Source organism: Rattus norvegicus, chromosome 3 (assembly GCF_036323735.1).
Source record: "Rattus norvegicus strain BN/NHsdMcwi chromosome 3, GRCr8, whole genome shotgun sequence".
NCBI lineage: Eukaryota > Metazoa > Chordata > Mammalia > Rodentia > Muridae > Rattus > Rattus norvegicus.
Window position 1 is genome coordinate 119,620,347 of NC_086021.1, and position 17,097 is coordinate 119,637,443.

The following is a 17,097-nucleotide window of genomic DNA, read 5'->3' on the forward strand; positions in this document are numbered from 1 at the left end:
AGCATCAAGTGCTCTTAACTATTGAGACATCTCTCTAGGCACTTAAAACTTTTTATTTATACCAGGCATGGTGACTCATACCCTTAATCCCAGCATTAGGGAGGCAGAGGCAGGCAGATCACTGACTTTAGGGCCAGTTTAGTCTACACAATGAGTTTTGGGCTGGCTAGTGTTACACAATAAGCTGTCTCAAAAGTGTGTGTGTGTGTGTGTGTGTGTGTGTGTGTGTGTGTGTGTGTGTGTGTGTTTGTGTGTGTGTGTGTGTGTGTGTGTACATACACACTCTCTCAGTACTCCAGGGAACTGAATTCAAGCTGTACAAATGCTTTCAGCAGTGGAGCCGTCTCACTGTTGACTCAGTTTTAGATCACATTTAGAAAATAGCAAATGGGCCCTAGCACGCTTCAGTGCTGAGCCGAGCGGTGCCTCTTTAGAGTTTTCTAAAGTTTTCTGCCTGAAATCAGTGAGTGATGATTTCAGTGTGAATGTCTGACCATCGCTCTCACTGTCCTGGCAGGGCTCCGGCTCCTGGCAAATGTCTGACTGAAGGAAACCTTAGTTAGACTCACACCCAGCTGTTTGGAAAGGTAATGGAGTTGATAGCACACCCTCAGGGAAAGAGGAAGACTCCCGTTTGCTCACTCTCAATTCCCAGCCTTGCCCTGCCAGCTCCGGGATTTCTAAATAAGGGTGAATCTGGACCATATGTACAGGGTTTGGCGTTTCTGATTCATGTTTAATGTTTAGTTAAATAAAGCTCGTGAAGGGCTGGAGAGATGGCTCCGAGGTTAAGAGCACTCACCGCTCTGCTCTTCCAGAGGTCCTGAGTTCCATTCCACAGAAACCACATGGTGGTTCACAACCCTCTGTAATGGGATGCTCTCTTCTGAAGTGTCTGAAGAGGACTACAGTGTACTAATATATAAATAAAATAAATAAATCTTTTAAAAAAAAAGCAAAACAGAATGAAGCTTGTGAAAAAAAAAAGAAAAAGAAAATAGCAAATGCAGGCTGGGGCTGTCGCTCAGTGCTAGAATGTTTGCCTAACGTGAGACGCTTGGTTCAGATCCAAGTACTTGGAGAAAGGGAACAAAGAAGAATGTTTTGTATTAAATATACAAAGAGTCTTAGATTCCAGGATTATTTCATAAGTTTAAAACTGAATCCAATTTCAGGCTTGGTGGTGCAAGCTTATAATCTCAGGAAAATTCACAAATGCCTATCTGGGTGCCATAGCTAGTCAAATCAACCTGGGCAATTTAGTGAGATCCTGTCTTAGAATTTTAAAAAATTAGAGTGGGTGAAGCAGTTGCACATAGTAAGGTGTTTGCCTAGCAAGCACAAGGCCCTAGATTTAATGCATAGTAGCATTGCAGAATGAATGAGTGAATGGATACATAGATGGATGTTGAGTCAAGTTCAGTCTTTTCCTATTTGGAGTATGTAATTTAAAAAAGCATGCTGAGTTTGCAGGTCTATAATCAAATAAACTTAGATTACTGATGCCAGGACATAAAGTGCACTATTGATCTTCCTATTTCCTTGACAACTTCTGAAGACATGGAATTTCTAGAAGTGCTCACTGAGGGATTAGAGCGAGTCCTCCTCGTCCGGGGTGGTGGCAGTGAAGTCATCACCATATACTCATAGTCATCTGTGGGAGACTCTGCGTGATCCGACCTTTCCCAAGACTCATGGTCCCATGGAGATGACAGCTCTTTCCTACCACTCCCACTTTGTTCTTGCAGAGCTGAGCCCCAACTATGCTCTTGGCTGCAACATGATCTGCCATCCCAGCAGAAGCAAATATTCCCTCAACAGAGAATGGTCAAGTCCTAAAAGCTATTTCTATGGCAGGAGAAGGCAAGTCAAAATTAGCAAGCTAAGCCAAAGGGAACCTTTTGGCACACAGAAGGTAATGAGTTAGAAAAACATATGCTAGAAACTTAACTAACAACAGAAAACAAGTTCATATCTAACATTCAGGACGAGTCTCAGAAGACACAGGTCAGTGAGCACCAGAAAGTTAACAGGCATTTAAGTCTCACCTTAGTAAAAAGTGAGTTACCATTACAGAGATAGCCTGCAGCAAGCCAGGATAGAGACAAAGGATACTGATACACAAAACCTGAAACAAAGCTGCAGCCTCTACTTCCTCCTCAAAACATAGATCCCGCCCCCCCCCCCCCCGTGTTTGATTGTCTGTACTGCACCACTGTATACTTTAGCTGTCTTTGTTTTAAACCCATTCTGTGGTTATAATGCAGACACGAGTCTTACTTTAGAAATGGTTTTTTGAAAGGTAAAAATGTTTTTTCAGGTTTTCTGAGCTAAGGGGATTCCAAAGAGTGCCTGTAAAATGTATAGAAACACAGTGGTTAGCTATGCAACACAAAGCACACAAGCTATTATCCAAGAAGTATGGGTGGTTATGTAGTTAACCAGAAGGGTCTCTTCTACTCTTAGCAGGCATTGGTCTAACAAACAAAACCTGTAGGGAAGAGACACTCAACTGTGACACCACCTCCACGGCCCCAGGATTCAGCGGGGTCCAGCAGTGGAACTGGGGGTGTGAAAGCCATACCCTTTCCACTGTGCCAAAATCATCTGCCCACATGGGCAGATAGGTTTGCATCAGCCTGACGCAAGCACCTTTTCTTTCACAAGAAATCAATCTGTGGCCTCTTCACCAAAGCCATAGTACAGATTTGAGGCACTTGACCTCCATGCCCAGAGCTGAGCTTTTCCCATTTCAATATTATTCACTCTTGACTCCAGAAACTTGGCTCTGAAACAAGTGGTTTGCTGAGCCAGTGATCTGCTGTCTTGGTTTTGTTTTCCAAAAGTTCTAAGTGTGCCAAGGAAATACTTTTGTAAGCTCGGATTCTTTTCTTTTTTTTCTTTCCTAATTTACTGATCACAAACACTTGGCTTACCAGCATAGGCAGCCTTTGTGGCTGAGCAGTATTTTCAAGTATGTGAAACCCCCATATCCTTTACATGATAGTTACTTAAAAGACTGTCTTCTTGCTTACTTACATTCATGGCTGCTTTTAAATTTCCTTTCATTGATGGTAAATTGTGCCACTCTCCAGACCCTGTAGGACAAGGAACCCAGAATTCAGCCCAAGACAGAAGAAAACCCTCAAATATGGCTTGGGGAGCTGAATCATATGGTTGGTTCATCCTCCTCCCAGGCCCCCTCGAGGTAGCACAGGATTTAGAATGTTTTCCTTTGCCTCCTGCAGAGGGTAGAAACTGTACACAGTTCTCTTTCCAACACTCCATTGCATACTTGAGTGTAATCGCCTAGGCTCCAAGGCATTAATTGCCCATTCTATAAAAGCCAGCCTGCCCAGGAACTGCCTAACACATCTACCCCTGACCAAAGTGATACTTTTTCCATATCAAACAAACATGGGAAGAGAATAATAAGATTACTTTTAGAAAGGCTGTTTGTGGTTAGAGCTCTGTAAGAATCTTTTAAAGGGTAAGAGAATAGTGGCTATTAATATAGCTATTACTTCAGTCCCCAAGACAAAATCACTGTTACATGGAAAAATGGTTATTAGGCCAGATTTATACTCATCTCTGTCTAGAACATTTCATGTCTATGTGTTGCTTATGTTGTCTGTCTGCAAAGTGTCTTATCTTTTAATCACTGCAAATAAAGCAATACTGAAAACTTGAGAGAGAAAATGCACCTTAGGGGAAGGGGCCAAATGTTTCTAGAGGGACGAGGAAGACCTTCTCCTGCCTTCTTTAAAGACCCAGCTTTTATGAGTTTAGCAGGGCAGGCTGTAACATTCATTCTCTCCCAACTGGCCCTCAGCCTTTCATAGCTACCTTAAAAGCTGGAGTTTGAATTGCAGGGCCTGCTTGACAGGTGCCAGCTTCTTCATGGCAGAGAAAAAGTCGCTGCTTTTCACCTTTTGTTTCCTCCTTTTCTTGTGGCCCCAGGCTCCCACCAATCCTCACTCCTTACTGTGGATATTAAGTTACACTGTAAGCTTATTTACATGCTCTTTTCCCCTGGTTTTTCTTGTCATCATGTATAATTTGAATTCAGCGGTACCTTCTCACATCTTCCAAAAAAAGTCTGCTTATGTGATATAGAAGTGAAATATTAAAATAGATTTAAGGGGAACTTGTGAAACATTAAAGCATTGTTCTCAACCATTTAATTTATTGAAAGGAGATGCTGCTACTCAGCGGCTGCTAGTCTTTTGTTTACATAGAGTCTGGTTTTGTTTGTTTTGCTCTGTGCTGGGAACATAAATAAAGTTTTCTACATTATTTTCAGTCATAAGTTGTGCTATAGTTTCTTTTCTGCTGTAACATGCTGCATACTGTCCTTGTAAAATCTCTCTTTTCACCATGGGAAAAAATGCAAGCTTTTTGGCTCCTCTCAACATGCATGATTATTTAAGTGAAGATGTTCAGGAGTCAACAGCTTAAAATGCAGATGAGGTCCATAAGCATGGTGCTTTCTTTCTCAGGTTCACAGAAGTAGTCCTCCTCCACTGAATTCCATTCTCTAAAACAAGACAGGAAAGAGGTGAGTGGCAGACAAATTCTCAGTCAGTCAGTTGCTCAATCACAAATGCTGCCACACATGACCTTGTAACTTGCAACCCTTTGTTACTTAAGAAATGAAAACTGGGGTCAGTGAGAGGGCTCAGAGTAAGGGCACTTGCTGCCAAGCTTTCTGACTTTCAGTCAGAAGTTCTGCTATAGTTTCTTTTCTGCCAGCTAACTTGCAGGAACAACTTCTCTGACCTCCAAAACACACACACACAAAGGGGGTGGGGGAGGCAATAAAAAATGTAAAGACTTTAAAAATAAGCCCTTGATATCCACTCTAATTTTCTACCATCATATGAACTAACTAGCTATTCACTGTATATTCTATTTGCCTGAAATTTAACTTTAATCATACCTCAGGGGGTTCAATAAAGGCCAGCCAATCTGATGCATGTGTAGGCAACAGACCCATGGACTGGCACTTGTAAACAGCCAATGCCAAACCCATCAGGTTCCCAATGAGATAGACCAAACCTTGAAGAAACTTCTGACTTGAACTCTCCAGCATCTTGAAAGCTGTTAGGATTAACAGACATTGTCAACACCGTTTTTTTTCCCAATATGAAACACTGAATTTATACATACAGACTCAAAATAAGATTATAAATGGTACCACTACTACCACCCCACCAAAATACCCTCTAGCCAAAAATATGCCAAAGAATTTGTACCCATGGAAGGATTATTATTTTATGGATACTTACTGGCTGAAATGGCCATAAGTGCTTGGATGGGTCGCCAGGCCATCATACACACCATCATGGTAGGGAAGATGGAGATGGTATTGCCTGCCATGTACATGATGAAGAGATTCATGGGAATCTGTTTGAGGGGACCCAGGGCGATGTCCCAGCAGCGCTAAAAGAAACACAGTTTAAACCTCTGACCACCACCCTTCAGTCTCACATTTATTGTCTGACTGATGCTTAAATCCAGTGAACAGATGCTTCAGATCTCTACTAGACTGAACTGACTTTCCACCTCCACCCCCTCCTCATGCTGCTACAACTTCCTCTACTATTGTGCTTTCCCTACACAAACTTTCTGGGGATCTTTTGTTTTTCAAAACGGTTCCTCTGTGTAGCCCTGGCTGTCCTAGAACTCCCTCTGTAAACCAAGTTGGGCTCAAACTCGGAAATCTGCCTGCTTCTACCTCCTAAGTGCCGAGATTAAAGGTGTGTGCCACCACTGCCCAGCAAGTTTTGAGAAATTTATAATCTTTTTGTTACTTGAGACAAGATCTTGGTATGTCCAGGTTGAACTCCAACTTGAGATCTTTTTTATAACATCCTCCAAAGCTAATAGGATTGTAGATAGGCACCACCATACCATTCCTAGCTAGAAATCCATGATCTTAAGAATGTGTGAGAACACTCAGCGTCTATTTCATGAAAGTCAGACAAAGAACAAACTAAAGGATTTTGAAAAAAAAAAAAAATAAGCGATTACAAAGATAAGGTTGTCTTTTTGCAGGACTGTAAATTCAATTCTGGTAAACCTGACAAGTTAGACATGAAAACTCTTCCATGTCCAGAGGAAAGGAGGCAGCTTTATAGATCCTGCAGACATCACACTCGCCATATTCTAAACTCTTTGACTATTTGAAAATTTAGGAAATGGATACATTCCTAGAAACATGACTTAAATTGCGTAAGAAAAAGGAAAAAGAATCCCATGGCAGTTAGCAAGGCTGACTCTATCTATTATTAAGCCCAAATCATCACTTCCCTTGGCAAATTCTAATCATTTAAAGCTAAAAATACAAGTCTCACACAAACTCCTTTGGAAGGAAACAAAACTAAAAATTCAAATTCCAGAAATACTCAAGCCTTAAAAGACTGTCATGAGGGGCTGGGGATTTAGCTCAGTGGTAGAGCGCTTACCTAGGAAGCGCAAGGCCCTGGGTTCGGTCCCCAGCTCCGAAAAAAAGAACCAAAAAAAAAAAAAGACTGTCATGAGAAATGTGTGTTTGCATGTATATTTATATATACAAAATGAATGTTACCTATGAATCTAATGTAAACTCCTAGCAAAGGCCCTGGAGAGAGGACTCTGTGTTTAACAGTATTTGTTGCTTATTCAAGGGACCAATGCTTGGTTCCCAGCACCTACATGGTGGCTCACAATGATCCACAGCTCTAGTGCTGGGGGATCCAATACCTCCTTCTAACCTCTGAAAGCTCTAGGCATACACAATACACATATGTACAGACAAAACACTGATGTGTATAAAATAAATCTAACACACAGCAATGTATAAAATAAATCTAAAAGAAAAACTTAATCCTAACAAAGTATAAATCTATGTAAAAATAGCCATGTATATAAATTATGCATTCCATGGAATAAAAATTGTTTATTCAGCAATATTAAGGCTGGGAGGGAAGTATAAAAAGGAAGGAAAATATCAAGGACCCCTCTAAACCCTTGGGACACACTTCTGCTGTAAAATTCCTGCTAATCTAGTCTACAAGAGTACTAAGATGGTAACTAGCATAAGCCATGTGATATGTCCATAACATACAAATGAAACAGCAGCACAGGAAAAGTCTTGACTATAATATTAGAGAGACCCCAAAGAAGAACTAAGCCAGTTAGGAAGGAATCCAGAGGAAAAGCATTCTACGAATAGAGAACACACACAAAAGGCAGGCAAGGGGAATTTATCTGGTATCCTTACATAGCAACAAGGAAATCATTATGACTAGAGTAAACAAATGTAAAAATGGTAGACAGGCCACAGATGCTACAGGGAACAGACTCCCTGGTACATGCAGAGTTATGTCTAATACTAAAAAGACTTGGTGTTAATGCTGAATGAGCATGGAATTTTAGACTGATTTTGAGTAGGGATGACCTGGCATCTTTTAAAGGGATCATTTTTGATGGCTGTGCTTGGAGACTACAGGGAGGACAAGGTAGAACATAACAAGACACATTAGAACTCTATACAGGAAGGGATACTGAGAAATTGAGAAGGGGGACACTTGAATATAGGTCTCTTTCAAAGCGAGCAGTTTCATCACAGGTATACACTGCTAAAGCTCATCAAAGTGTACCTCTTTAGACCGCCTGAAAAACATCTGGTAATGCTGGAAACATCTTTAGTTCACACAATAATGGAATAACATAATGGTACCTAATGTGTAGAGATCAGGAGTACTAAAACATCTTACAGTAAGTACCCAACATAATTCTCCCCCGCAAAAGAAGTACTTGCCCCCAAATAGAAAACAGTACTGAGGTTGAGAAACCATGCTTTATTTTAAATAGAGGGATGGAGGGACAGTTGATCGATTATTAGTCTACTGCTGGTGATGTAACAGTTGAAGGCAGTAAGAAATGATAGCAGGATTGGGATGTTTTGAAGGTAAAAGTAACACAATATCCCGACACACTGAAATTATGTCAGGGAACATATATGTAAGATACTGTAATATAAATCTTAAGCATTGTGGCTCTCAAACACTCAGGTAGTGACCAGCTGCTTTACCTCTACTCCAGAGAGTAAGGTGAGACAGGACTGGTCCAAATGCTACAGTTACATCTAATACCTCTGTACCTTCTCCACCAGGATCCGGTCGGTCTCTTGCACGCTGGTATCAGGCACTTGCTTGTCCAAGTAACCGACTGGATAGAGTGAGTCTCCCTGTCCACTGCCCCGGTCACTTCGGCCCCTAAAGAACCAAACCAAATCAAGAGACTAAAACTACGACTTCCCAAGCACGGGTTTTCAGCCCTATCGACCACAGAAAGAACTTCAGATGTAAATTAGATCCTCTCGTGCATTCTTCAGTTTTCAGCTCATTGGTAAAAACTAAAAGATCCTTGGGGAAAAATAACTTCCACAGCACAAGAGTTCCTCGGGTAACATGTGTGTGCCACCCACTCGTGTCGGAGACTTATACCTGAGGCCCTAGTTCCCTGGATCTCGGGTCGTTCTAGGGTAAGGGTAAGACATCGAGCTTAAGAAACTCACCTGCTCCCTCCTCCCGGTCCACTCAGCTCAATGGCCCATTTGAACCGCCGGCCTCGGTTGGCCACCAGGCCCCCCTGGGTCGTCATGACAGCAGCCGCTGGTTAAAAGTGCGGTCACCCTCCTGCCGCTGAGTTCGGCTCCTAAGAACTAGCGGAGATCGCAAGCGGTCCGACTTCCTTGCTTTCGCCGCAGTGCACTTCCGGCGCATAATGTTAACGTCACGCGTCCCTCGGAAACTTTCTGTCAGAAGGAAGAGTATCTGGATTTAGAAAATCCTCAAAACGACCCAGAAGACTAGCTTTCTGGAACCTCTCTGCGAATACACCTCTCATTTGTGCTCTTGTCTCTTAGGTATGCATCACGGAGCTGGAAAAGTCCGAAATGACAAGAATGGAAGCCAAGAAGAGCACGAAATTGAAATCCTGTTTTAATTCTGGGGTCATCCGGAATTGGGTGACCTTGAGCGAGTTATTCAGCCTCTGAGTACTATGTGTCGACGTGTTGCACAGCTATATATTTGTTTTGTTGTTGTTCTTGTTTAAATGTTTTTTTTTTCATTTTGTTCGCAAACTAACCCAACGAGGTAGGCGCCAGGAATGGAAAGACAAGTGGGTTCAGGATTTAACTGGTCTGTTAAGGACTTTCACTACTTACCGTGCCACCTCAACTAGGTTAAATTCATTGCTCCACCTGCCTCATGCAAAAAGATCGATAGTCGCCTAATTTTGTTGTGAGATTAAATAGGACCTGGAACCTAGACCTAATTCTTTTTATCATTCGTCATTCATTATCATTCCTGGAAAATGAAACTTCTATCCAATGACTTGTCTATATTGTAATTTAGCCTATTATTGGGAAATTGTTTCCACCGTCTCACCCCTTTTGTAATTCAGTGTTAGTATGAAAATCATTTAAGGCACCTATTGAATTAGGAGTGGAATTGCTACACCAAAGAGTATGTACATTTTTAAAGAATTATTATTTTAAATGCCTACTTTTTAAATTATCAGTTCAAAAACAGTAGTTTTCTTTATTTCTTTTATTTACCTTTATTAATATTATTCCCAAGTTGTTTATTATGGCTGGAGTTTAGAGGAAAGGGCTATGGTGAAAGAGTGGTTGAGGATCTGGCTGAAAATGCCTCCTTGGGCAACTGAGAGTTTTGACTCTTAGAGATAACGGTGATCTAAACACATTGAAGATGGCCACCTCCACATCGTTTTCCAGTTTGCAGTTCTGTGTGCAGAGAAGAGAAAGTTATGAGTTACATCCAGAGTAGCGGAGTGGTGGAGAGCATGAGATTTTACCATGCCATTCAGAACAGTGCAACTTAAAACATTAATATAGAATTTTCCATTTAAAGTTTGTGAAACACAGTTGAAACTAGGATCACTACATGCAAATAACCTAAGCCATGGAAAGCAAAACTGTTGGTTTAAAAAGTTGTAATTAAATATGCCACAGTAGAAATAGGTTACAATTATACATATGTTAAACAAAAAATAAATGTTAATATTGTATTAAGTAATAGTTTTTAGGTAATGTCTAATTCTTAGGGTACTCATGTGCTAATAAATTTTGAACGAACATGTTTTAAAAACATTAGAATCACATAATTCTACTTAAAGTATTTTCTCCTTATATGATAGCTTAAACTATAAATCACAGTTACTTTGTCCTCAGGGAGTAAGCCAGGAAATTTATTCCTTTACCCCAAGAATCTTCACTGTGTAACTTGCTAAATTGTGTCTTAGGAAAGATTAGGGAGGGTTCCAAGATCAAACTTGGGAAATAACCGTGTATTATATTATGCTCACACTAAGACGTTTTCAGTACTGTTAATATAATGCACTAAAGCATTTAAAAAATGACATGGGCCACATTGGCACATCGAACTACAAAGTGGCTGCCAGTATACATACTGCTTTTCCTGACTAGGGGACACAAGACCACAGTTATTGGCAGACTCCAAGGGGTTGAGCACTGAAACGACCAGTTCCCCAAAAGCTGTTACCTATACATGGGATATGCTCTACTAGCTGGGCTGCCTTATCTGGCCTCGGGGAGAGGATGTGACTAGCCTCACAGAGACTTGAAGTGCTAGGTGGGGGGTGAGGGGGATACCCAGGGGGGCCTACCCAATCAGAGAAGGGAAATGGGGAAAGGGCTGGGGGTGACAGTAAGTGGGATGTAAAGTGAATAATTTAAAATATATATATATTTTTAAAGGATGATCAGCTTCTCAGTGGGGGAACAACTCAGGGCCAGACAGCACTGCCATTGGCCCCAGCTCCAGTAGCCTGGCCTTCCCAGAGCTGGACATTGAGCCCTTCTCCAGCCTCCAGAGCTTTCAGAAGTGATGAAGCCACAGGATTCTGGACACAGTGCCAATGAACAAGCCATGCAATCACAGGCCCCACACCCATCCCCTAGAGATCCATTTCCTGTTAGAAAGATTTAACTGTCAAAATAGTTACTAGAGAATTGCTTTTAGTTTTATCTTTCGTTTATTTTTTTTTCTTTTTCTTTTTTTTCAGAGCTGGGGACCGAACCCAGGGCCTTGCGCTTGCTAAGCAAGCGCTCTACCACTGAGCTAAATCCCCAACCCTCTTTTGTTTATTTTTTAATCTACTTATTTATTCAGGGTTCCACTAGGTACCCCTGACTGCCCTTAAATTCAGAGATTAGCCTGACTCTATCTCCTAGGATTAAAGACATGTGGCATGATGCAGCGCCTTTTTTCTGGTTTGTTTTGTGTTTTGTTTCTCTTACAACTCCTTTAGCATCCAATAGAATATAGTAGGGGACTGCTCTATGCATATGAGAATGCTTCAGGAGAAAAATGAAGGACAACTCCACAAACTTCACTTGCTTATTTTTCTTGTCACTGTTTTTGTTTGTATTTTATTTTGTTTTCTAATCAGGGTCTCACATAGCTCAGTCCAGCCTCAAAGTCACCATGTGTTAGCCAACTGATAGCCTTGAACTCTTGATCTTCCTGCCTCTGCCTTCCAAGGGTTGGAATTATAGCCCTGCACTACTGTAACTAGATCTGGTTATTTCTTTTGAAAAAGATTATCAGAATATCACAGAGAGAGAGAGAGAGAGAGAGAGAGAGAGAGAGAGAGAGAGAGAGGGGCTTAAGAAATGGGGTTTTGAGTGTGCTTTGTAAGGAAAAGGAAGCTGGTGTGTGGGATTTTTTTCTAATATTTTTTAAAGAATTTTAAAATAATGTATGTACATGTTCTTGTGTGTCTATATGGTATATGTGCATGTAAGTGCAGGTGTCTGAGGAGGCCAGGTGTCAGATCTTGTGTTACAATTGGTTGGTAGCTAACAGACAAGGGTGCTGGGAACTGAACACACATCTATCTATGAGACTAGTCCAGGATCATCAACCTCAGAGCCATGGTCTTTCATAAGCTTAGGAAATCAGGATTCTAAACCTGAATGGGCATGAACTACCGGAGTGCTCAGGGGGGACCCTCTTGATCTTAATTTCATTTGTAAAATAGACTTAGGAGAGATGATTCCTAAGGGTACCCTCTAGTTCTAGAATGTATTACACTCGCTGTCAACAAGTAATCTTGCTATCAACAAATACTATTTCCTTCTGATTGTGGTGAAGCTGCCTGCAAGCCCAGTACTCTGGAAGTAGAAGCCAGAGGATGCTGAGTTCCAAGCCAGCTTGTAGTACATTGAAGGACACTTTCAAAAAACCATTCTGCCTACAACCACATACACTCCTAGAAAAGATAAAAAGACACAACTGGTAGACTTTGACTTTTATATGGGACACCTGCACATTTGTGTGTGCTTCATCTTGCAGGGTTGAGGATCAGACCCAGGGAGAGCCGCATTCATATGTACATCCTAGATGGCTACCCTTGTCCCTGACCTACAACCCCTATGCCTTTTTTGTATTTGTTTCTGTATCTGTTTGTCTCCTACTAGGAGACAGAAAAGCTACATCACACCATTCTTCTCCAAACAGCCACATTTGGATTAAGACCTGAACAAGGAAAGTTTTTATTCAGTCAGAGTAGCAACAATAGAAAAAATGGATAACTCTAGAGAAATGTTTTATAAATATGTTGCGAAGGTTTTTTTTTGTCATTTTTTTTGTTGTTGTTTTTGTCTTGGCATCTGACAGCATCTTTATAATACTTCGCTATTTGGCTACTCTTTCTTGTACAACCAGTTAGCCCAGTGTGCTCTAATAGTCCCTGAACCTCTTTGTTGTGTCAATAAAATTTGCAAATTTCTTGTTGTTTTGACAATCTCTCAAAGACCATCTCTTATGATGCATACCCCCATCACTGTGTCAGTAACAGGGGCTCTTAAAAGGAAATGTTTACCCTCTATTTTGTCTGTGTTTTCAAATCACATTAGTGGTGAGATAGATGGTAGGAAAGACCATACCTTGCTAATTACTGTTGGGTGTTCACATAATATCTTGATGAACTCTAATTTTATTTTTTTTCTTTTCTGTTTCAGTGTCATAAGATGCTCCAGCCAGGGTAACATGAATTAGTTAGTGGTGTGGTGTTCTAAAATGATGTTGATTTAGTCATACCACATTTCTTGGCAGTTACCTTTTCTTCATTTAAAGAGTGTTGTGCAATTCACTTGTAACAAGTCCCCATTATAGTACGCTTCCCTCCAGTACTTGCTTAGGAAGCTGGGAGGGTTGCCATTCCCACAGAACCCATTAAAGGATAAGAATGACAACCGTAGCATGAGTCATAATGATAGAACACTGAGGGCCTAACAGGTCTCTCCATGTTAGGCTACTCTGGATCTATCCATTCATTCCAGAGAGCAACTTAAGCCTCTTGAAAGTGGGCTAAACTGTCTCTAAATCTGAATGACCAATTCAAGTCCTTTAGAAAAAAAATTCCTTTGTCTTAATTTTTAAAACAGCAATCAGTTCAACCTTAGATTTTTAAAGAACTACAATGCACTGAATATCTATATCTCTCACAGAAGTCTTATGTTGAAATCCTAATCCCTAGTGTGATGTATTTTGGAGATAGGGTTTTGGGAGGCATTTAGTTTGGATGAAGTCATAAAGGTGGAGCCCTCATGATAGCATTAGTAACCCTGTAAGAAGAGAGAAGAGACAGAAAATAGCTCTCTTCCCACTACCCACCATTTGAGAATTTGGTGAGAAAGCAACCTTCTGCAAACCGTGAAGAGAAACATAACCCCTGGACAGAACTAGCTTACACACTGACCTTGAACTTCCCAGTTTCCAGAACAATGAGGATGTACATCTAATCCACTCATATTTTACTTCGTCAGCCCAAACAATGAATACAAGAGGAAGCAGAGTTCACCGAGTACTTCAAAAAGATAAAGCCATCCCTTAAAACACACACATGGAGAGATGGCTCAGTGGATAAAGTCACTTGCCACCAAGCCTGACAACAGGAAAACTCTCTGGGATCCACATGGTGTAAAAAGAGAACCGACCTATATATACAAATAAATTTATGAATGGAGTCTTTGATTTACACATCATGTCAATACAAATATACTAAACTCTATTACTTACTCTTTTATTTAATCTGTTTTGGATGTCTTCCCCATCTGTTGTGTCTGGCTCATTGTTTTCTAAGGATACACAGTCTATGAAACATGGCTGTATGCTAACTTAGCCAATCTCCAAATGATGGACATTTAGATTATTAGATTTTGCACTTAGGATTTGAACTATTGATAGATTCAAATATCACCTCTAAAATGTACTGCTTCCCAACTGTAAAGACGTAAGAGAGCTGCATATGCAGCAGAAACAAGTCCTCCAACAGACTCCCCAGACTCTCTATCACTTTCCTCTTCTATCCACTAGAAACAAACAAACCTGCTATAACTAGCACAAAGTCAGGTATCGGTATTGTGTTTGAAACAATCATGAGTCCAGTAAAACAGGAGCTGCCTTATCTCATGCTGCCGCTACTTCCTTCCATAGCCTGCACAGGAAGATGGGGATTGACCTCGCCAAAGCCAACTGGCTGAAATTTTCCAGAGGTGCTTGAAGCAAAGCAGTGAATGTTGCTTATGGAATAGTCGACGTGTTGCTGTGGGCAGGTCTCTTCAAACAGTGTCCTCTTAGGGTCAGTACGAGTGGATGAACCTAACGTGCAAGGCAGTTGATGCTGTTGCTCACTAAACCTCCAATCCATCTCTTCACAACTAAGGTTCTTGCCTACAGCCCTCCTTGCCCTTCCCTTGGCCATCCTGTACCCTGGTGACAGATCAGTTGGCAGTAGGAAGAAATTGTCACTGCCTTGCTTGGGAGTCTTGGCCTCTGCTGAATCCTCAAATGCCTCCAACCACCACCTCTTGATAAACCCAGGTGCTTACAACATGGTGGTGTGTACTTAAGTTTTCACTCTTTTGAGACAGGGTCTTTCTGTGTAGCTCTGGCAGTCCTGGAATTCACTCTGTAGACCAGGCTAGCCTGGAACTCAGAGATCTACCTGCCTCTCTCTAGTTCCCTTCCCACCCATAGTGCTGGGTTTAAGGGCCAGAGTCACGAAGCACCAGAGACCCCTCCCTCCCCTCTGTTTTGAGTAATTTGCCAGCTGGCCAGGAAGGCGTGGTATTCATCCAACTTCTCCACCTCCTCATTTCGGGGATTAAAAGAATGTGGCATCACAGCTAGCTTTTAAAATATGGATTCTGAGAATTGTACTCAGGTCCCTGTGGTGCAAGACAAGTACTATATACCAATGTAACCATTTATTGAGTATCAAGGAAATATTCAATTTGTTGATAGGAAAAGTATTGGTGCTCTCAATATCAAAATGGTACAGATTGCATGTATTTCAAAAGTTGCAATAACAAAACATCTTTCTTTTTTTTTTTTTTTGAGCTGGGGACCGAACCCAGGGCCTTGCGCTTCCTAGGTAAGCGCTCTACCACTGAGCTAAATCCCCAGCCCCACAAAACATCTTTCTTTAATCTTTATGTTAAAATACAAGAACCAAGATGTAAAAGTACAGGGCTTGATTGTGCCCTCCTTTGTTCTGACATAACGACAGAAAGACCTGGTGTATTTATTTGTTTTTGTTTTTGTTTTTGTTTTTGTTTTTGTTTTTTTTTTGGAGCTGGGGATCGAACCCAGGGCCTTGCGCTCGCTAGGCAAGCGCTCTACCACTGAGCTAAATCCCCAACCCCGACCTGGTGTATGTATTAAAAGCTTCAGCACTAAGCTGGGCATTACTAGCCTGACTACACCAGCCTGGCCTACTTCCCAGCCACGTGGTGTTGCCTGCCATCTTGGTCTCCCTGTCTCCTTATTCTCAATGGAGAGTCCTCTCTCTTCTCCACCTGGGACCCTCTCACTGGGATTGGAAGTCTCACCTTAACTCTCCTCCCCAACTATAGGCTGATCCGATCTTCATTACCAATCAGAAGATGATGGAGAACAAAGTTTTACAAAATAAGGATTCAGGAAATGCTTCATCATAATGACAATATCAAAATCTGGACTGCACCCCAGACTTCCAGGTACCGAAATTAGTGTTGAAATTCACAGCGTACAAACATTCCCCAACACTGGCAAACCTTGGCAGCTCATCACTGGTATAAACCTTAAAATCTGGGTCTGGAAAAAGAACCTATTGGAGAGTTTATATTTTAACAAGTTCCACAAATAAGAACCCTGAAGATCTTTTCTGGTCTAGGCACCTGGATGCTTTATTTTCGATAAGCTTTTCTGTTAATAAATCAGATTTCGAGTCTCAGGTCTCTGTCATTTGCTACTACACCACCCAGCTTCTCTTGAGGTAAGGAACATGTCTTAACTCTCTTTATTCTCCTCTGCAGAGGGCCCAGCAATGATCTTTATTGCATAGTGGGCCGTCAAGAAATTCATGTTTATGATGATGAAGAAATACCTTGAGAGAAAGTGACTTCATGTGTGTTACGTTTTTATTTTAAAACACCTCCACCTACTTGGTAGAAGTCATGCTCAGGAAGTATTCTTTCTTGCCTGTTTCCTTTCACTCACCCAGCTAGAGCTAACAGGTGTGGCTACACACAGAGGCATGTGCCTGCTTGTGCTCAGTATCATCTGAGAAACTCTGAAAGACATGGCTCACACAACGTATTCCAAAAATATTCCTCATTCCCATAACTGGCTGCTTCGATTTTTTTACTATTACTTTTTTTTAATTAAGCAAGGACCCTGTTATTGCAGAGGACAGATATATTACGTTATACTTAACTAATGGTCTCTTAGCTCTAAATGTCCACAGCATTTAGAATATACCTTTCATGACTTCACTCAGTCCGGTGTATTCGGACTATTACTCTTTCTGACTTTCCGAGCCACTTCCTGTTGTCTTCAACACCTGGTGACAAGTCTGTTAGGCGTATAGGAAGTACTTAAACATGCTGTTGGACCTAATTTAAGCAGCCGTTGTTTCCTTAAGGTCTAAGAATTCTTACAGGAGCATCCAAAAACGTGAACCACGGGATGTATGAGGAAGAGTTCTATCAGATGACCTACTTGCTTGGTTTCT

General features: G+C 41.3%; 2 protein-coding genes across 6 annotated transcripts in view; one reads left to right on the top strand and one right to left on the bottom strand.

Annotated features, from left to right (window-relative positions):
• The window catches only part of Slc12a6 (solute carrier family 12, member 6), a 99,135-nt gene extending 94,826 nt beyond the window's left edge, over nucleotides 1-4,309 (top strand). For 3 of the 4 annotated variants that reach the window (XM_063284594.1, XM_006234710.5, XM_006234711.5), the window contains one exon: nucleotides 1,559-4,309. In XM_063284594.1, coding sequence (XP_063140664.1) covers nucleotides 1,559-1,650 — 92 coding nt within the window. In that variant the 3' untranslated portion in view covers nucleotides 1,651-4,309. The remainder of the gene's footprint in view (nucleotides 1-1,558) is intronic. The other variant, NM_001109630.1, reaches the window with a different exon arrangement.
• On the bottom strand, nucleotides 3,754-12,824 carry Emc4 (ER membrane protein complex subunit 4). Of its 2 annotated transcripts, NM_001106495.1 has the most exons (5): nucleotides 8,564-8,772; nucleotides 8,147-8,261; nucleotides 5,289-5,442; nucleotides 4,940-5,100; nucleotides 3,754-4,537 (listed from the first exon to the last, which is right to left on the bottom strand). In NM_001106495.1, the coding sequence occupies exons 1-5, from the start codon at nucleotides 8,647-8,649 to the stop codon at nucleotides 4,502-4,504; spliced, it is 552 nt and encodes a 183-aa protein (NP_001099965.1). In that variant the 5' UTR covers nucleotides 8,650-8,772; the 3' UTR covers nucleotides 3,754-4,501. The 2 variants fall into 2 exon arrangements, with proteins under 2 accessions (NP_001099965.1, XP_063139385.1); XM_063283315.1 differs by lacking the exon at nucleotides 3,754-4,537 and having other exon boundaries at nucleotides 4,950-5,100; nucleotides 5,289-5,372; nucleotides 8,139-8,261; nucleotides 8,564-12,824.
• Between the last annotated feature and the right edge of the window lie 4,273 nt (nucleotides 12,825-17,097).